The 21,204-nt window shown below is 30.0% G+C and overlaps 3 protein-coding genes across 5 annotated transcripts; 2 read left to right on the top strand and 1 right to left on the bottom strand.

Moving 5' to 3' along the window:
• The first annotated feature begins 3,360 nt into the window (after nt 1-3,360).
• LOC111292403 (E3 ubiquitin-protein ligase MPSR1-like) lies at nt 3,361-4,097 on the top strand. The gene has a single exon (XM_022884789.2). It carries the CDS (start codon nt 3,462-3,464, stop codon nt 3,978-3,980), a length of 519 nt encoding a protein of 172 aa, XP_022740524.2. The 5' UTR covers nt 3,361-3,461; the 3' UTR covers nt 3,981-4,097.
• A 4,414-nt stretch (nt 4,098-8,511) lies between these two features.
• Nucleotides 8,512-9,877, bottom strand: LOC111292595 (uncharacterized). Its single transcript, XM_022885034.2, has one exon. The coding sequence runs from the start codon at nt 9,443-9,445 to the stop codon at nt 8,723-8,725; it is 723 nt and encodes a 240-aa protein (XP_022740769.1). The 5' UTR covers nt 9,446-9,877; the 3' UTR covers nt 8,512-8,722.
• Nucleotides 9,878-16,986: 7,109 nt separating this feature from the next.
• On the top strand, nt 16,987-20,465 carry LOC111292241 (cyclic dof factor 1-like). 3 transcript variants are annotated; one of them, XM_089766966.1, is made up of 4 exons: nt 17,015-17,456; nt 18,729-19,254; nt 19,324-20,064; nt 20,186-20,465. In XM_089766966.1, the coding sequence occupies exons 1-3, from the start codon at nt 17,229-17,231 to the stop codon at nt 20,058-20,060; spliced, it is 1,491 nt and encodes a 496-aa protein (XP_089623092.1). In that variant the 5' UTR covers nt 17,015-17,228; the 3' UTR covers nt 20,061-20,064; nt 20,186-20,465. The 3 variants fall into 3 exon arrangements, with proteins under 3 accessions (XP_022740243.2, XP_089623092.1, XP_089623091.1); XM_089766965.1 differs by having other exon boundaries at nt 17,068-17,456; nt 18,729-20,064; XM_022884508.2 differs by having other exon boundaries at nt 16,987-17,456; nt 18,729-20,465.
• Nucleotides 20,466-21,204: the final 739 nt, after the last annotated feature.

Below are 21,204 nucleotides of genomic sequence, written 5' to 3'. Positions count from 1 at the left end.
GCTTTTCGGTGAAACTAACAGAGGATTTAACTTGATCTTACTTCCGGTTGAGGTGAACCGGGTATTGGAATAGCATGCGACGCAGCGAATATTCTGTATCTTACTCTCTTTTATTACCCAGCTCCTGACCCTTTTTAATATGTGATATTAATTTATTTTTATTTTTAAATAAATTTTAAATAAATAAATAAAATTAATTTACTAATAAGTTTCTCCACTTTGATTTTTTGAACTTATAAATTCATGTTTTAAACTTATAAATTCGAATATGCATGTATAAAATATTAATAATTCATTTACTTTTATCATATTTTATATGAAAATTATATATTATAATTTAAATTTATACAAAAAATATAAAATATATTTTTAATATTATTAAACTCATATATATTTTTATTAAAATTTTAACACATATCATTATAGTATCATTTTCATATTATATTATTTTATTTTATTTTAAATTATCATCTAATTATATTAATTTATTAGAGGATATAAATAAAAAAATTTAGTTGATATGATGAAATAAAGTAAAGATTTTTTTTGGGACTTTGAATTCGGATTTTAATTATAATTAAAAAATTAAATTTTTTATAAAAAAATGAAATAATATTTTTTATTTTTTATTTTTTGACATGATCTAACATACCCAAACTTTTTAGGCTGCAAGCAAGCTCCAAAGTGGTGTCATCTTTTTAAAGCATGCGACTATAAATCTAACCTAGTTAGGCAATTAATTTACATCCATAAAATATTCTTGTTACCAAGAAAATAAAATAGTACATTTCAAAAAAAAAAAAAGAAAAAAATTAGTAGAATTAAAATTTATATATTTATATATATATATCATTTCAAAAAAAGGGAAAAATATATGCCACTAATTTGTAACTACCAATTATGTGTAACTAGAACTATTTTGATGCTGCTTGTTTATCAACATGCTTAGCTTTTTTTTTTTCAATTTTTTATTTTTATAAAAAAATGTATTAGAATTTGAATGATCCTAATTTAATATTTTTATTCAAGTGTCACTCACCTTTTTGAAACAGCTTCAATAATTTTTTTATGTTATAATTAATCATTTACTTAATTTTTTATTTTTAAAATTCATAATCTAAAATAAAAATAATAGATATTAAGATTTAATAAAAAAAATTTAACTTTATTAATATATTAAAAATTTATCTAATTTTAACTATTTACCTCTATTAGGATGCATGAATAATGTTACAAATTAAATACTCTTAGTTTTTTTTTAATTGAAAAAGAAAAGGGGAAGTTCCACTTTTGAAAAAAGAATGGAGTAGTTTAGAAGGTACTTTACTTGCATACCTTGCTTTCTCCTCTTTCTTGTTTAACTTTCAAAATAGAAATATCAAATTCAAGTTAAACAAGAATTATATCATTTCGTGTAATCGGTTGATAAAATATTAAAAATTTTATTTTAATAATTAAAATTTAATTTATAATAATATCAAATAAAAAATTATATCATCTAATAATTAAAAAAAATTATTAGCGGATTAAAAATAACATCTACTTAAAATGTCTCATCCAGCATAGGGTTGATAAGCTAATCCGTCCCGACGAGTTTCGACTTGATTCAACCTTATGGGATTGATTTTTTTTTTTGAAATTCAGGTTTCAGGTTAGATTGGATTCAGGTTTTAAACAAATATGATCCGATATTATATAAAAAATTATTTTTTAATTAATTATTTAATTTTTTTATTTATATATATTTATATAATGATATTTTTAAATATTTATATTTAAAAAATAATATTTTATTAATTTCAGGTCGGATCGAGTACAGTTTATATAATATTGGGTCAAGATCAAATTTAGATATTAAAAAATAAAAAAAATTTTGGATAAAATCAAATTTAGATTTAATAACACATAAAATTAAATCGAATTCGGAATAAGCAAAATCTGTCTCACCCGATGACAATTCTAATTCAACACAAGAAAAATGATACTATACTTGCCGTATCGAAACTTGAATGCAAGTTAAAGAACTTCAAGATTGTACATATTTGCAATTAAAAATTTTTTACCCAATTTTATAATTTTTTTAATCAAAAAGGGAGAATTTGGTAAGCAAACTTAGAGCTTATAAAAGCATGTTGTTGCTTTTAACAACTTCTTTTACATTTTTTTTTTCCTTTCGAGGGGGAAGAAAACAAGCTATTTGTGGTGATAAAAGGTGTTGGTATTTAGGAATGTCAAATCCTTTGAATTTTTGGCCACTTCATTGAATGTTTGGAAACCTTAAAATTATTGTTTTGGCATTATTATTTTCACCTTTTTAACCATTTTTAATTTAATTTAATTTATTATTAACTTATTTTTAATTAATTTATTATTAACTTATTATTTGACCCTTCCAATATCATGATATAGTAATTTTTTTAGTATCATTTAAGAAACCCATTATGATCATATGAATCAAAATAAATAAATTTACTTAAATTTCTTACAATCATACAACTAATAATTATATGTAATCTCAAATCCTTCAAATTTAATAATCACAAAACCTTAAAAATTAATAATCATAGAACATGATGTGATACTAATTAAATATCACAATTACTCAAAGTATGTCTCGTGCACACCTATTATATGGATGAAATATATAAATAATTATGTACTTAATTATATTTATGTGTCACATTTTTTTTTAACAGTAAGTCAACAAGTTTTAAAATTACTCATTTTGATTCAAAGATAAAAAAAAATGTAACACTTATATTAATATAAGTGGGTCTTGTCTCAAAATATATATAATATGATAATTAAAATAAATAGTAAAATAAAATATAATACATAAGTATCTTGAAATATTAAAAAATGAAATAAATACACATATTGATTTTAAAATAAAGCAAAAAAAGAGGTTTTTTTCTTACTTCTTTAAAATTAAATTATTAATATGATCCTATTAATATATATATCATTAATTTTATAATCTAATTTTTATATGTTTTGTTTAATTAAGTTGGTGTATAGTATAGATAAATGAAAATATCATAACCATTATCATCAAAATAGTCACAAGTTGAATTTCTTTTTGTTTTTAATTCCACAATAGGTTTATATTGAAAAAAAAATACCCAGGGTCGGGGTGGGGCCCATTAGAGCTGTAAGTTGACTTCCTTTTAGTTTCCATGCAAATCTTACGTGTCATCTTCTTTGCCACGTCACCGAACTTCCCCGTTTTCCGCGCTATTTTCGGATGAAACAGCCAATTTCTAGCAGCCTTTTAATGTTCCAATGTCGCACGACATATCAACATCCTCCCTCGAATCTACATTCTTCCCGAACTTACCGGCTCCATTAATTCCTATATAAAAATCTTCCCTTGCATAATGTATATTTCATATTAAACTTTTTAATCTTTTTTGTTCTTCCAATTTTAATCGTTTTTGTTCTTTCAATTGCCCTACATTCACATGGCGGATACTCCTACCCAAACCCAAATTCCTCGTCCGGTCCTCTACGTCGTAATACCCCTTGGTGGCGGCGGAGTCGGTGAGTACAATAAACCCGGGCCTGCCCCAGCTTCGAAGGCTTCCATTGAAGCCATGCCGAGGATAAAAGTTAAAGGGACTGGCAACGATTGTTCTATTTGTTTGGAAGAGTTTAAAGTTGATGAAGAAGCTAGGGAGATGCCATGCAAACACCTGTTTCATTCGGGTTGTGTAGAGAAGTGGCTGCAGATCCACGGGTCATGCCCGGTTTGCCGGTTTTTGATGCCCTCTGAGGAGGCGGAAAGTGAAGGCGGTGGCATTGGCGGTGACGATGGTTTTGGAAATTTGGAAGGTGGCGAGATTGCTTTAAGATTTGTAGAATCGTTTTTATCTTTGGCTAGTTTGATGTCTATGTTGGGCTCGGGTAGGGGGTCCGAGCAGAGTAGTGGGCGTCAAGTTGATGATGCTGACTCTTCAGCTCAAGGCATGGATCGCTACTGAAACAAATCAGTTTTTCTTTTTCTTTTTTAGAAAAAAAAACGTTTTTTTTTCATTATTACCCCCCGAAGGGGACTCAAGTGTATAAATATCAAAGGGAATTTAATTATTTTTTATTTATTAGTGTGCCTTTTTTTAACCATTACAGGTTTTTTAAGGCTTACTTTGACAGCACCATGGAAGGGATTTTTATTTGATAATGTTGTTTTGAGTTTCAGTCGTAAAACGCTACTCAAAGATTTTCCTCCTATCACGTGATGGATTTTCCTACTACCACGTGATGGTCACCTGATGGAAGAGTTTTTACGATTTTATGATGTTGATTTATTAATTTAATAATTAAAGTTTATAATTATTTTTTATTTATAATTTAATTTTTAAATTACTAATTTTTTATTTTTACTTTTTTATTATCTTTTCTAAGCAGCAAAGCCTAATTTTTTATGAAAATTATTACAGTTTTACGTCATACTTGGCAAAAGAGAAAAAAATAAGTGGAAAATTTCTACTTTCTCTTGAGAATGGAAAGAAATTTTAAAGAAGCTTATTCAACTAAATTAATCACTTAATTTGTAATTTAGTAGCCAATTTTTAATTTTCTTCCATTTTTAATCTCCTATATTGATCATGATGAAGAAAGAAATTAATTTCTTCCCTTTAATTTCCTTCACTTTTTCCTTCTTAATTTACCGAACATATATAGTTTTAGTGACGAATTTCGTCGGCCGCTAGTGTTTTGGGTTGGTTTATGTTGGAAAGAAACGTGAGCCACTAAACAAAAGTTTATTTGTTTAGCTTTTCTAACCAGAACTGGACTATGACTTTGGGCAAGTTGCATTGTTTGGTAAGCAATCACCATCGTCTCCCGTCCTTCTAGCTGAAGGATAAAAGGAAAAAAAATGAACATGGCCCCTTTATTGTTTTTATCGGGCAAAAACTGTGGCCAAAATCTCATGGCGGCCGGCTAGGCATTAATGGAAAACATGACTATGTTATAATGGTGATGACAAGTTTCGATCGTACATACGAATTGTGATGACAAGTTTATTGATTACTATGGAATCATTCAGGTACTGCTGCTGATGTCAACCATGTTTTAAAATTTTTGATCCTCCAATAACTCGGAATTTATGCTCTATGATTGATGTTGCAACCGAGTCCCTTTTTGTTCCATTAGTGCTGATTTCAATATATGAAGAGCCATCACTTTATGACACGCAAATAAATGATTCTCCCAACTGAGAGGAAACCAAAATCCTAATTTTTGGTTGCAAGAGTTGGGTGGTAACTTCAAAACAAGCAACTTTAAACCTGGGATTTCATCCATTTGCCTAATTCTAAGGGCGAAACCTTTGATTTTGGCAGGGAAATGCAAGATTAGAAACAGCTTAGGTTAGGGCTTGTCTGTAATTTTCCTTCAGCATCATTCTTTATTCTTGTTCTACCAGTCTGAAAGTGAAGCAACCGAAAACCTACCAAAGGGATAGACTAAGCACTAGGGGTGTAAATCGGGTCCAACACTGCTAGGTTCGCGCTGGGCTTTGACTTGAAAACTCGAAACTCAATTGAGTTTCATTTTTCAGGTTAAAACTTACTCATGATTTAATTGAATAGCTCAAACTTAACTCAAAAAATTTAAATATTGACATTAAACATTATAATTTTATCATTTATTTATATATATATTAAATATATTATAAAAATAAAAATTTGATTAAATTCATAAGTCTTTCTAATATGATATTAAATTACTCAAATTCGACTCAATTCGTTATTCAATTAACTCAAAATCAACTCGATAATAAACAAGTTGAGTTTAAATTTTTTTCGTATCGAAGCTGAATAGCTCACATAGAGTTTTAACTTGTTTACATCCCTACTAAGCACAACAGCCATTGAAAATGCAAGTCCTTGTCACAAATCGTGCTCTAGCCGTTACAAGAGCTAGTATACATCTTGTACAATTCCTTGACCACCACTTCTAATCTGATCCTAGGCATCTGCCCCCGAATCGCAAGGTGAATGAGGCATGGAACAAACACTAACAGAATCTTATCTAAACATAAGAGTTCTTACAATGATCAACGAATTCGGGAGAGAGAAAAACTTCCTTTTAACAATTCATAAGGATTGCCATAGTTAACATGTCAATTGTCTGAATGGACCTTGCATAAGCAGAATACTTGTAACATTACCATTTACCATAGATTCCCAGCCTCTGGAACTCCATAAAAATTGTAGGAGGAGCACTTAAATCTATCAAAATGGCAATTCCAATTCTGTCTATCCTTCACCGATTTGAGTAACTTTTAGCAATGCCTATGTTAAATGAATACAGAGAGATCTGGAGTCATTCCGATGCTAAACAGGATGCTAGAAAGAGTGTAAGATTTGAAAGCAGAATGAACAATGGAACTCAAGAAGGAAGCATTAAGAAATACGCATCCAAATTCGTGTTTCCGACTTAGAAGATTCAAGGATTTACTCTGCTCTGTCTGCTTCACTAGCCTACGGCAACCTCTGTTCAATAGAGACGCTTTAAAACAAAGAAAAATAATGTTTATGAAGCACATTGCATTTGGGTGATTCAATATAAAGATAAAGCTTCAAATTTTCATTCACTTCTGTATCTCCCCTACTGTATGAGATAAAGAATTGCTTGCAAAAGTATTTTCTAAATCATTTAAGCAGGCACAAGAAATTCCATTGTTGTTTGTAATGTACAAACAGAACTAACATGGAATTTACCAAGGCTAACCCATAAGAGATTTCTGGTGTTGTTACTCATGACAGCTCAACTCAGGTCATTTAAGCCTTAATTTTTGCATCAATCCAGGCCATGCATCATATTGCCATATGATAGTCCAGAAGAAAAAAAAAAAAGCACACTTGGACTGTGCTAATCCATCAAAATTGTTTGATTCAGTAATATCTTTGCTAGATAAAATCAGATAGGATCTGCAAATCATTATACCAATTTGACCAATTTAATTTGCAGTTATCCACAATTTAGCAGCTTTAACACTGATTAATAACTCTCTTCCAGGTATAAAGTGAAGATAAACATAATATGTACACTCATAAAGACGAACCATAGTTAAACCAAGACATAAAGCATAATTCATTCATACTGTAATGCTGACAGAAAATTAGGTAAAAGATCAAATGAGTTTTAAATCCCATACTGCTTCTGAATTATGGTTCCAAAATCATAGCTCACTGTTTAGACTGATAAGAACCAGCTGGACTAGAGTAATAAATTGCTGATGAACCATAAAAAGGGAAGAAATGAAAGGAGACAAGTGAAATTACCCTTCCCATATATCCACATGCTGTTCATCTCGCCCCTCTCTCACTTTAATTTATTTTAACACATGGAAAGGCAGTTTTATTGTAATAGAAAAAGCTTCAGTGACAGGAAAAAGGAAAATATGAACAATATAACAATCAATTTTTTTAACTGGTGGTCCAAAATAAGAGATGTAACTAACTAAAAGTATGGAAGATGCATTGAGATGCGCAAATAAGAGAAAGAACAAGAAATCAATTAGTTAATATCCAACCAGGATAGTAAAATTGCTGCACTGGTATGGTAAGATATTCTACCAACCTACACAACAATGAAGATGGAGATTTGGCAGATAATACTAGATGGGCTATGCAAGAGACATTTAACCTGGAAATATCTGGTTCAGGAACCTTATGAGCCATAATTCTCTCAATCACTAGACCAAGTTATTGTTATTTGTGAAACACTACAAGCAAGCTCAAAATGTAGGCAATGTTATGGTTTCTATGCCACGGAATGCATCTGATCAAATTAGTCTGGCATGTGTGCGAGAAACTAATTCCTTGGCATTGACAAAATGTTAAATTAGACAGTAGATGTTGTCCTAACAGGGATAAAGAACATAGCATGAAGTTTTAGCAAGGAGATTCAAAAAAAAAAGAAAGAAAGAGAACAGTCTAATAATCCTCAATTCTTGCCAGAATTACCAGAGAGAGTTCAGATCTATCAAACAGCAGTTGGAAATGAGGCAACCATTGGAGAAGTGATCATATATAGGAAAATAGATGAAGAACCCGGTTTCCATTTTAGGCTTTTGCCATCAACAGCATAAACACATCTTTTGTGAGTAAAACAGATGAAGAGAGTTTGAAAAACCCTGTAATTAAGCCCTAAAGTATACATCACTCTTTTTATCTCGATTAAAGTTAAGGACAGACTACCATAAGGAAAAACATTTAACAACATGGACCATATGGTATACCAAAACAACTACTTCTTGATATTTTGCAGAATCAAGCACTTTCAACTAAGTTTAGTTGAATAGTTACCTTAAACATTAACAACCGAGATCTCAAAAGAAAGCATTTAATAATCTTCCCCTTCTCATATTTCAACACCATTGCTAATCCAATAGTTCAAGATTATGCATAATAATCTAATACCTAAAAAAAAGCTCTAGAAACTATAACAACATAAAATAAATTGCAAAACTAAGAACCCAACACATAAGCTTTAAGATGCAAATTACCATAAAATAGAGATTAAATAAATGAAAGAAAGGATTCTTATATTCTCCACTATAACCAACTGTTTATAATCCTTACAACTTATTGCCATCAGTGCTTATTTAAAGACAACCTAGTTTCTGATAAACTAACCAGAGAAGGCACTCCTCTCTGCATTATGACTATTTTCTGTATTGCTTTAATTCCTCTCTCTATCATATCCCAAAATCCTATTTCTTGATCTTTCTTTGCTTCTTTGGCCCCGGAACCTCCAATCTGCCAACAGAACATCCACACCTAGCTCGAAATATTAGCACTGCTCTTCCATTAACCGGTGCCATCTTCTTTAGCTCAGCTTCCAATTCCTTGTGATGATCGCGAGGCAGTTCAAAAAGTCCTTTTTTAACACCATCTTTAACCAAAGTGCTGGAGTTCTTGACACACTCCTCAGTTTCCAACTGAATATCAAACTCGGCTGCCTTCCTAAGCCCTTTACAGTTAGGATTCCCGCATTTCCTAGTTGTGCACAGAAGCAAAACCCAAGCAGCTATTGCAGCACAAGAAAAACCAAGTCCTATAGATCCATATATCATTGGAGCTCTCATAATTTCCTCTTTAACCAAATAAAAGGCAGCTCCTATGAATTCAATCAATTTCAAAGATACGCACTTTATAGTTGGAAAGAACAAGAATCCACAAGCAGCAATCACGGCAATTAAGATGATAACATCAATGGCAGCAGATCTTGATCTCTCACAAGAAGGAATTTTTAAACAACTTGGTGAATTGAATACCTTTTGTTTCTTGTAAACATTGTTCCTTGATGATGATGATGATGATGATTTGGAGTTCATCACAAAATCATTTGAATTCGTAGAATTTGCCATGATTGTAGCTGAAGAAGCCTGGTCAACCGAGTTGCAGACTGAGATTGAGCTATGGAAATAGACCATTTCAAATCAAACCCAGAATTTTAAATCCAAAAAATAAAGAGAAAGCAGTCAAGAAAAATTGAAACTCTATCAGTTTTCCTCCAATCCAAACCCAATATCCAGATCAAACCCACCTCATAAAATCTCAAAAAGGAAACAAATTTATTATTTCCACCTCAAGATCAGGTGATTTAATTAGTATCCAGATGATTAAATTCCTTGAAAAAACACAACAAAAATGGAAACTTTCAATCCCAAATAGAGATTTGAGATTGAATTATAAGGAGCAAAAGAAGAATTGGAATCGAATCAATTTAACAAAAGCCGGCTATTGAGAGAGAGGAGAGAGAAAGGGAACAAAGGAAGAGTCCTTTTTAACCTTTGGCATTGTTATTTCTTTTATCGCAAAAATTCTTGAGTTAACATATAAGCCCTGTCTTGTTTCTGTGTCATGCTTTCGTTGTAAAAGGGAGGGTCAGACACGTTTAAAGAAGAAAAAAAAATGAAATGGAAAAATTTTTTTTGTGGGCTTCTGTTTATTATTACAATGGGCTTCAACTTCGCTTTTTTGAAGACTTGAGTATTCCCAATCATGTGTTCATGATTTTGTGGGGTATTCTATGGGCCTTGGTCTACCATCCTTGTTTTTTTTCCTATTTTTTGGATTAAATTTTTTTAAAGGAAACCAAGATTTAAAAAAAAAAAAAATTATTTTTGCAAGCTGATCAAACCTCATTTTGTAAGAATTCACTTTTTAAAAAAAATTAATGAATTATTTGAATTAATATCCAAATTTATTAAAAAAACTTTTTAGCTTTTTTTTACACGATTCTCTCCCTTTTTGTGATTTTAAACTAAAATTTTTTACAAAAATTTTTAATCTATCCTTAAACTTTTCAACCCTCCCACTTATTTAGTTAAAAAGCATATCACATGTATAAGATCTCTTGAACCTATAATTTTTAAGTATTAATTTTAATGATATATCAACTAATTTTAAGGATAATCAACTTTATACTAAAAATTTTCATTAAGATTGAAACTTAGAATTTTGAGTTCTAATTAACCATTATTATCCTTTTAGTATTAAGGTTGATTGGCTGGTTGAAGATGGCAATCTTCTTCCTCTATGTTAGTGATAACTTCTTACAAATGCTTTAATGCTACTAATTTTGGTACAATCAACTTATCATAATTCGGTTAATGAAAAAGTAACGGAGAAGAAGCAAACCAAAGTAATTACGTTTTCTTCACAAAATAGTAATGATGATACGTGTGCTACATATGTTGCCATATATACTCATGCTTTCGACAATTCTTCTAAATATAAAAAAGTTTCGGTTGATCAGATGCATGTGTCACACCCTGATAAGTCGATTTTGAGGGAAGAAGGTAATGATCACGTGATAAGTGATATCAAAACAGACTATAAACCATTTAATCCACGGTAAGTACCTCGAGGAGAGGTAGATAGGATGGTCAGCCTCTGTGACGAGAACGTCAAGCGGTTAAGTGAGAGAGAATGTCACACTAAGCATTCTAAGAAGGGAGTAAATAGGGTATTTCAATCTTATATCGGATATAAAAGGGAGATCACTGAGATGTAACAAAGTTAACGCTGCACATCATGATAAGTTGATTTTAAAGGGAGAGGACAATGATCACGTGACACATGCACATTAATCAAAGTTAATGCAAAATAAAATTTGATATTTAATTTAATTATTTTATATAATTATTTTTAATAAACTTATTTAACAAAATTGTTATTCAAATTTCAGTATTGTAATCTTGATGGCTAGATTGCATCTTTTTTTACAAAAAAATTAATGTAAAATAATATTAACAATAATAATAATATTATTATTATTGAATAAGAATTAATTTATATTAATGTAATAATTACATTTTTTATTTTTAGGTTAGAATTAAATTTATAATTCTTATACTTAATCATTTTAATCCAAAAATAAAAAATATATAATTTTTATATTAATATAAGTGTACCTTTCTCTTATTGTTACTATTATTATTAGAAACATTAAGGGAAATTCTCCAAATATTAAAACATTGCTTCTCAAAGTTGATAAAGAGAGCAAGTACTTTCCAAAATAATATATTATGTAACGAACAAAAAAGAGCTTAATCAAGAGCAATAAAGTTTGACAATAGCCAGAAAGTTAATTTGAAAAATTATTATTTAAAATTGCATGTAAGTTACGTTAAGCCAATTAAAAAAATTAATTTAATAATATTTCCAAATAGAAATGTGATGGAGAAGCTTTGGCAAATGGAGTTTCTTTAGAAGGATAAACAAAAGCAAACAGCCAAACTTTTTTGATCTAAGAATGTCAACAGTTCCAGCGCATTATTATTGCGTGTTTGGGTGAAAAGAAAATGAGAGGTTGAGTCATTTTTCAAGCTTTCAGAGTCATATGAATGAAGGAAAGAAAATGTGGCAACACGTTTTCTTTTGTCAACACAATCTTTGATAAGCTTGATTGACTTTTAAAACACGCTAACATCTTTCAAAACCCTAATTCAAATCTCAATTATTAGTCAACCACAAAGTGTGGAAAGAAAAAATTTCAACCCCGATGCCATGATGTGTTTTGCAAATTAGACATAAGATCAAACATGACATATTTTGCTATGTAATTCAGTTTTGGTGGTGGAAATGGAGACTAGGCGTTTAGTAAGAAAGAGATAGGTAATAGTAAGTTGTACGTGTCATGTTTAATATTTTAAATTTTTTGATAATGGATTAGATTAAATTACTTTGATTAATGTTTAATATTTTAAATTTTTTAAAATTGATCCGAATTTGAGTTTTTTTTTTTTTTAAATCAAATGATTCAAATTGGATGTTATTAGTTTAATTCGGTTCCGTTTTATCAAATTTTGGAAATTATTTTTTTATTTATTTTTTTATATTTAAATAGATTTAGTAATAAAATAATTATTTTATAAAAATTTAACATTTATATAAAAACTACTTAAAATATTCAATTTGGTTTGAATATTTTATTTTTGTTTTAATTTCTTGATCTGAAAATCAATTTAAACCAAATTAAAATATTTAATATTCAAACCAACAAACCAAATTGTACATTACGATTTTTTAATAAAATTTTAATTTTTTTAATTTTTTCCTAAATTATGGATAGATAGAGAGATGTGCATTGTTTCACTCAACAAATCTAACTCCCATCCTAAAATTTCCAATAGTTGATGAAATGAACAATATTAAATTATAGTGATTCTTTCCCTTAAAAACAAATTTCTTAAATTTCTTTTGCCATATTTGAGAAAATCATGAGAGGGATCCGAATTTAGGCCCTCAATCATCTTATAAAAAAAATGGTAATAATGGTTAATTAAAGTATAAAATGTTACAAATTAATTTTGTTTAAATTAGTCTCAAGAAATTAAACAAGGGTTTTATCTAAAACACAATATGGATGTTTGATTTTTTTTTTTATATTATGATGACTTATTTTAAAGAAATTAAAGGAGATTGTCACCTTTAATTCCGGCCATAGCATTTTAGTTGAAAAGGCATTTCAATGATTATTACTAAATATATTTCACATGTGTTGTATTAACAAGAAAAAAGAATTACCATGATCAAACTTTTATGCCTAACTAAAGAAAATTAGGTCATTATTAATTAACCAACCATGATTGAAGATTGAAAGGAAGGGAATATCACATGCCTCCCATTCTTCTTCAAAGTGAAAATTAATCTAATCAATAAAAAAAAATTTCTTTTCTTGTGAATTAAGATTAAACTTTTGTGAGAAATACTTTAAAAAGAAAAAATTATTAACATCAAATGAAACTTGGGATATTGATTCCTAGCCATCTTTTTATTTTTTATTTGAAGGAAAAGTGGAGATTGAAGGGGAAAGAGTGTTGTTGGAAGGAAATTGACTGCCACTTCTAAAGTTATCCCACTAAAGAAGAATGTTTGTAATGCGTTATTGCCTTTTCCTAGATTTCAAGTGCTTCAATCAAATTACCATAAAACACACTTTGTAAAGTGCTTCCATTCGTTTTTCCATCATCGTACAATCTACTTTCCAAAACGTCTCTTCGTAGGACTCCATGTTTTACAAGTCAATTATATAGCTACTTAAAAGAAGGAAGAAACCATGGAAAATGGTCCATCCATTTCTTCAAAAACAAACTATATTAATATTTTTTATCTTGTTCATAGATAAGTTTTTATATTTTTTTAATTTTTTTTAAATTTTAATTTATCTTTAATCTTGATTTCTATTTACTTATTTCATCTAAAAATATTACGCACCTAAATTCTTTTAAATCTATTATTTTTAAGAGTTTAATTAGCAAGAAAATTGTAATTGTTCATATTAATAAGAACATAATGTTTCAAGTGATGTTCGGCTAAAATAGAATAAAACTATGACAACATTTATATATATATATATATATAATATGAATCTCTAATGAGATTTAACTATTTAAAAATCTTTACTTTGTTTGAATAAAGTAGAAACTATAGTTAATATTCGAACAAATCTAAATATGAAAAATCTAAAATTTTAATTCTTTACTAATGACCGTATGTTCATCGATAAAACTCCTAATTTTAATAATCAAATTTCAATTTCGGATAATCTTAAATATCACTAAGTTCAATTCTTTTCAATTCTTATCGTCCTAAAATTTCAAATTGATGTAATATAATATATATATTTATTTATATTTGGAGTTCAAATTGGGCTGGTTGAAGCTGCTGTTGAAAGTCAAACTCCTCAGATTTGGGCTTTAAGGCCCTTTTAGAGAAAGATGAAACTTTGAAGGTCCAAAAGTAATGGCCATTGGGAAACTGTAATTCTCTATTTGGGCCCAAAGCCTAAATATGATCAAGTTGACTGGTGATACACGAGAAATTGGGCTCTTGTTGAAAACTGATCTCCAGTGATACATGACAAAAATTTGGGCTACTAATATCTCTTTCATTTTCAAAAGAAAAAATAAAAGAGGGTGGAAAATTATCAAATGCCTTATCCATTAGCAAATCCATGAAAACATCCATTAGTGGATAACAAAACATTGTTGATATAGACACTAGAGCCCACAAAAAGCCATTTTTAAAAGAACAATACATTTATGTGCACAAGAAACAAAATGAAAAATAATAAAGAAATAAAATCAATAAATATTATAAAAATCCATGTCAAATTATTATTTTTTTAAAAAAATTTTATATTAGTGTAAATTTTTAATTTTATATTTTTTATTGTTATTTTTTTTTACTTATTTATTTCATTACTTAAATTATTTAAATCAATGATTACAAAAATATAATTAAAAATTTTACATAATTTAAGTTGATTTTTTAAATTAAAAAAATGTTTCTTTTCCACGTATCAACTAACCAAAGATTTAGAAAAGTTGGTCTATTTGGGTGAGGTGTTAAGGCCTTTAATTAATTTTTTATTAGTCCTAATTTGCTTCACCTAATCAAAATCTCACACGAGTAAAGGCCAGAAAAACATATGCCTAGCTTTTTGTCGGGCTACACGTGTCAAACCCAGAGCATACTTTTACCCAACAGGGAAATGCTCAGCCACAAGAATCAAGATTCTTCATTTGCTCTTTTTGGAGTTTTTTTTTTTTACAAAATAAATAAAGTAAGGAAATTTTCTTCACACGTGTGAAAAAGTGTACACGTGTGAGTATAGAAGGGATTTTCTTTCGAATGGGTTGCCATGGCTTTTTATTCACTTTACTTTATGGAGGTAGGGTCCACCTAAGAATATGTGCTGATGTGGCCTAAAATGTGTCTTAAAATTCGTTGTTGAGACCCACGACACGTGGTGCTTTGAATAAGATAATGACATGGATTTTAGGGTTAAATTTTTTTTATTTTATTATGCAGGCGGTATTTAAAAAGAATTAAATATTTATTTGCTTTTAATTATATTAATTTTTTAATTTTAATACTTAAAAATTAAATATTTTAGGGATTGAAATTTAGAAAAATATTAAATTTAAAATTTTTTTTATTGAATATGAAAAATAGGGTAAGAAATTATGAAAAATTTTAATAATTTTAAAATGCTTAAAAACAACCATGGCCATAAGTGGTGGAAGGTAAGATTTTTTTTTTTTTTCATTTTTTATGATATGATGCTTTGATTCTTGTAGCACCTCATCCGCATTTAATTAATATGCCTAAGTTTGAAATTTTCAAATATATATTAATAAGTAAAAATATATTGATTCTTCAAGTTAGTGTATTAAACATAGTTATCTGTCACATGGACGAGCAAGAGATATCGTACGTACTAACCTAACCTTATGAACCTTAGAAAAAGATATGAAAGGACTAGAAAGTGGAGTAATGGGCCAACTTACAATATCCACCACAAAAATATCCTAAAGAAAGAAAAAAGGAAAAAAAGAAGGAAAGATTTTATAGTTGAAAAAAAATATTTAAGAGAATTTGAGGAAGAAAAGAGAAATTATTGGATGCATCTATACTTAATAATTTTATATATAATATAGTGTTATGATAAAAAATAATATAAAATAATTATTATGAATTTAATATAATTATATTTTATATTTTAATCGTATTGATGTGATTAAAATATGATATTATTTATATTATATTTATATCAAATAGTAATAACATGCATAAGATATCATATTATCTATAACATAAAATATTTTTATAAATTATTTAAATTTATTTAAAAAACAAATTAAAAATCGCATTTATCATACTATTTGGTGTTTCAATAAATTATTAATTATTAATTTTAAATAAATTTATTTAAATACTAAATTAAATGATATTTTTTTTGTTTAAATAAATAAATAAATTATATCTAATCATGTTATTAATATATAATCGTATTAATCATATTATACCATATCGTATTATTTAGGTAATTAATTGTGTTTAATTATATTATTCGTATATAATTATATTAATTGTATTGTGTCATATTGTGTTAATTTGATATAAATTAATTTTTAATATAATAATCATATCGTATCGTATGTAATATATATATTAAATATATCATATTTATATTTAAGTTATTTGTTTTGAATAATTTTTTATTAATATTTATCAATTTATTTTTTTCGAATTAATTGTTATTAATATTTATGTTACAAAATTAGTAACATAAATTTTTCTCTTTAATGAAACCTAATTGACTTTAAAAAAAAAAATTAGGGAAAGAAATACATATAAAGGGGAGCCATTCATAGCAGAAAAATCTAATGTAATAATTTATTTTGGAGAAAGAAATAAAAGAGAAGTGTTTAGGTGGTGAAAGGAAGGTAAAAAGATAAAGTAATTGCTGATTAGGACATTGAAAAAAAAGTAAAAAGAAAAAAGAAAAAAATCAAAAAGAGGAAAGAGAAAGATCTTTTAAGGCCACAAAGAACTTGTGGCTGAGAATTTTCCTTTATGCTGACGTGGCATATCCACCTGCTTGAACGGATCAAAAACGTAGACTCCACGAGACCAACATCGATTACACACTCTTTTTCTTTTCTTACAGCAAAACATTAAAACAAACTAAAACAAAAACAAAAATTAATATTTAAAACAAAAAAAAAACATTAAAAGAACACAGAACTCAAACGTGTCAGATCTCTTTTTCTCTCTTTTTCTTCTTACAAAACTTTCTCTCTCTAGAAAGTTTCTGTTTTTATCTTGAGTTGGCAGAAGATTTAGAAGGAAAAAAAAATATATTTGTATAAGTTGTGGAAAAAAAAAAACAGGGTAGAAAACAGTGTAAGGAAGCAGAAAATGTCGGAACCAAAAGACCCGGCGATCAAATTATTTGGAAAAACAATCCCTTTGCCTGAGAAATCTCCAAAAGCAGCATCAGCAGCAGCAACAACAGTAGCTAACTTTTGTGCTACTTATGGTGACGGTAACAATAATAATAACAATATTGATCAAGATCAAGATCGTTGTTGTTCTACAAATTCTTCACCAGAGGAAGATAAAGGGGAAGAGAGAGAAGTTGAAAAGGTAAGGATTTTTTTTTTATTCCTTTTAGGAATTTTGAAGAATACCCATTGTTTAGAACATGGAAATGAAATATGGGTTGGTATTTGATTCTTAGTTTTTGCTATAAATATCGTTGGTTTTTGGAAGTTAATGATGTTTGATTATGTGGGGTTTGGTTAAATTTCGGTTTTTGGTTTAAGCAAAGTTGAGGTTTTTGTAAGTTAAAGCTTTGTTTTTTAGATGTGTTAAATTCAATTGTTCATAAGAAAGTTTTGGTTAATTGCTTTTAGATTGGTAGGCTATGTTCATAGATTGGCATAATTAAAAAAGTTGGCACTAGCTCGCTGCTTGACTAATGACTACCAAATTATTTTTCATATTTTTGCTATACAATAGGGTACTTTTCTTTTGCTGTATCTTTTGGATACTGGTTTTTGGATCTTATTCATGATTTCTCCGGTTTTTTATTTTTCTCAATTAGGAAATTTTCTGGCTAGCTACTTTGAAATTGATAGTTCAGCTTGATATCCCCCTTTTTCCCCACCTCTTTTAGTTGAATTAATTGTCATATGGTGTTTTGCCGGTTATTTCATCTAGTTGACTGCTTTTATAGATTGTGAAATATGTTTCCTGGCTTTCTTTTCTCTGAATTTCATGAGAAGTATCTGCTATAATTAGGATCCCCACAATGGAGTATAAACAGAAATTGCAGTCTGCCCTGCTTCACTGTTTTCTTTCTTTTGTTTCCAGTACTTTTGCCTTGGTGAATGACTATTTTATGCTATGCTAGCTTCTTCTAAGGCCTGCTAAATTTTTTGTGTTTATATAGTAATCATGCTGGTTACCAAGAAATCATAGATACAAATTTAAATTAAATTTCTAGTTTCTTTGTAGCCTTTATGATCGTAATTTTTGTTTCAAGATATCTTTCTAAGATTCTTTTTCCCTTCATCTTGGTTGTATAGCCATACATAGGGAATATTTGGATCATGGAAACAATTGGTAGAAGAGCTTTGAGTCTTGCTTAACATTCTATGAAATCATAAGTTCTTAAGAAACTTTTCTGGTGTAATTTATATTATAGCTGTGAGAATGCAGTGGTTGCTATCGGTGTCCAACTGGTTCTTTATCTAGCAAACACGAGAAATGGAAACTAGATGCAGTTAGTTCTCATATGATTTGTAATTTCTACTTGTCTCAAACTTATTCTTCCTTGTTAAGTACAATAATTGTTTTCTTTCAACTGCTTAAAATTTAGTTTTCATGCTTATTTTCTCCCTACAAATTATTCAGGACATTGTGGGAGATAAAACAATGGAGTCTGAACAAGAAGTTGGAGATAGAAAGGAGGATGGTTCTAAACAGGATGATGGTGCTCCTCCAGTTACTTCTGTAGAATCTACAAATTTGGAGGCAATCTCTGGAGCAAGCGACAACCCTAAAACACCTTCTGTTGAGAAGGAGAGCACTGCTTTAAAAACTTCTAAAACTGATGAAGATCAAAGTGAGACAAGTAATCCACAAGAAAAAACCTTGAAGAAACCCGACAAAATACTTCCATGCCCCCGCTGCAACAGCATGGATACCAAGTTTTGTTACTACAACAATTACAATGTCAATCAACCCCGACACTTTTGCAAGAACTGCCAGAGATACTGGACAGCTGGGGGGACCATGAGGAATGTACCTGTGGGTGCTGGACGTCGCAAGAACAAGAATTCATCTTCTCACTACCATCACATAACTGTCTCTGAAGCTATGCAAAATGTTCGTACCGACATTCCTAATGGAGTTCACCATCCAGCCCTGAAAGCTAATGGTACTGTTCTCACCTTTGGCTCGGATACACCCCTTTGTGAATCAATGGCTTCTGTTTTGAACCTTGCAGATAAAACAATCCGTAATACCACACGAAATGGGTTTAATAAGCCTGAGGAGTTAAAGATTCCTGTTTCTTATAGAGATGGAGAAAATGGGGTTGAGCATTCAAATGGATCATCTGCCCCAACTACAAAGGATGAGGTAGGTAAAGCTGGGTCACAAGATCAAATGTTGCGGAATTGTCAGGGTTTTCCACCTCAGATGCCATGCTTTCCTGGGGTTCCTTGGCCTTACCCGTGGAATTCAACTCAGTGGAGCTCTCCTGTACCTGCTTTCTGCCCTCCAGGCTTTCCTATGCCTTTCTATCCTGCCGCCGCTTACTGGGGTTGTACGGTTCCAGGCACATGGAATTTCCCTTGGCCTCCTCAGCCTTCCTTTCCAAAGCAAACAGCCCCAAGTTCTGGTCCGAATTCCCCTACCTTGGGAAAACATTCAAGAGATGAGAACATGGGCAAACCAGGCAACACTGGAGAAGAGGAGCCGGTAAAGGAAAATAATGCTGAAAGATGCCTTTGGATTCCTAAAACATTGAGGATCGATGATCCAGAAGCAGCAGCAAGGAGTTCTATATGGGCAACACTTGGCATTAAGAATGATAAATCTGATTCGATAGGTGGTAGAGGACTCTTTAAAGCATTTCAATCAAAGGGTGATGAAAGGAATCAGGTTCCTGAAACCTCTCCAGTCTTGCAAGCAAACCCAGCAGCATTGTCTAGGTCAATAAACTTCCATGAGAGCTCATAATCCTGTAAGTTATGATTTTGATTGGTTTATGGTGTTAATTATTCGTTACAAAGTCAGTCCAACTTCGTTAGCTTAGCCACCTTGTCATCTCACCTTCATCTCTTTATAACCATCTCTCCAAGCAGACCAACTTAGGAGAACAGAAGAAGAGTTCCTGTCATATCCTTTGAAGGCAGAGTATTTAGCTGAAGTAGAAACTGATTTTTCTTTGTTTCTTTTTGTTTTTTTGGGGTTCTGTTTTTTTTGCCAAAGAGGTATGAGCAGTTCTTTTTTTTTTTTTCGTTCCATTAGATGCTTTGCGAGTTCTGTATATAAAATATATATGAAATGGTGAGAGGTAGGACAAAGTAAGTTTCTGTAACATAATCCCAGTTGTATTCAAATAAAATTGGGAACTGAAATCAATCTTCTTATTCTCTCCCAAGTCATTTTGTTAATGTTTGCTCAATCTACCTTAAACTGCCATGATAAGCATCTTCTGCACTTTCTTTTTAAAAGATCTAGATTCTCATTAATGAATGAAAGCAGATTCTCTGATTCTCATAAAGTGATATAGAATCCAGTGTCACTACCACCGCTATTTTTCTGCGGTTGGAAAGATAACACACCCTTCCAGCACAGCATGCATCAATGTTAAACGATTGGATCGAAGTTTGTTAGTTGTCTATTTGTGTGTAAAAATCCAGCAGCACAGTTAAACCGAATTGAATGAGGCCAAGGGACTAAGGAGCAAGTATCATCACCTGCTACAGCTTCACATAAATGAGTTTGGATGACGTTTGGTTGAGGAAATGTTCAAAGCAGAAGAGAAATAGGGTGCAACTTGGAAAAACAAAAAAGTCCATGTAGGCCCTTAAATTGGCAGATAGACTTGAATTCCTATCAGAAAGGCCAAGAACCTTTCCCTTTCCATAACCATAGAATCCAAACAACTAGCACCAAAAGGTCGAAAGATGATCATAAAGTTTTCCTTTCTTTATCTTATCTGTTGCTTTCTTTTCTCTTTTTTCTTTTTGTTTTCCTCTAATTAGTAATATAATACTTGGTCCAGATAAAGCACCACCAAAAGAAAAATCAGACCAAATACTATGTAGCCCTTTATTGTTCACCAAGAAAAAAAAATGATCACGACACGAAATTAATG

Source organism: Durio zibethinus, chromosome 10, assembly GCF_047325235.1.
Source record: "Durio zibethinus cultivar Kanyao isolate XHJ-2024 chromosome 10, ASM4732523v1, whole genome shotgun sequence".
Classification (NCBI taxonomy): domain Eukaryota; kingdom Viridiplantae; phylum Streptophyta; class Magnoliopsida; order Malvales; family Malvaceae; genus Durio; species Durio zibethinus.
This window is presented reverse-complemented; position numbering and strand designations above follow the sequence as displayed.

Coding starts and splice junctions, on each gene's coding strand:
- LOC111292403 (XM_022884789.2), top strand. CDS start 3,462: ATGGCGGATACTCCTACCCAAACCCAAATTCCTCGTCCGGTCCTCTAC.
- LOC111292595 (XM_022885034.2), bottom strand. CDS start 9,445: ATGGTCTATTTCCATAGCTCAATCTCAGTCTGCAACTCGGTTGACCAG.
- LOC111292241 (XM_022884508.2), top strand. CDS start 17,229: ATGTCGGAACCAAAAGACCCGGCGATCAAATTATTTGGAAAAACAATC. Junction 17,457..18,728: donor AAGAGAGAGAAGTTGAAAAG/GTAAGGATTTTT, acceptor CAAATTATTCAG/GACATTGTGGGAGATAAAAC.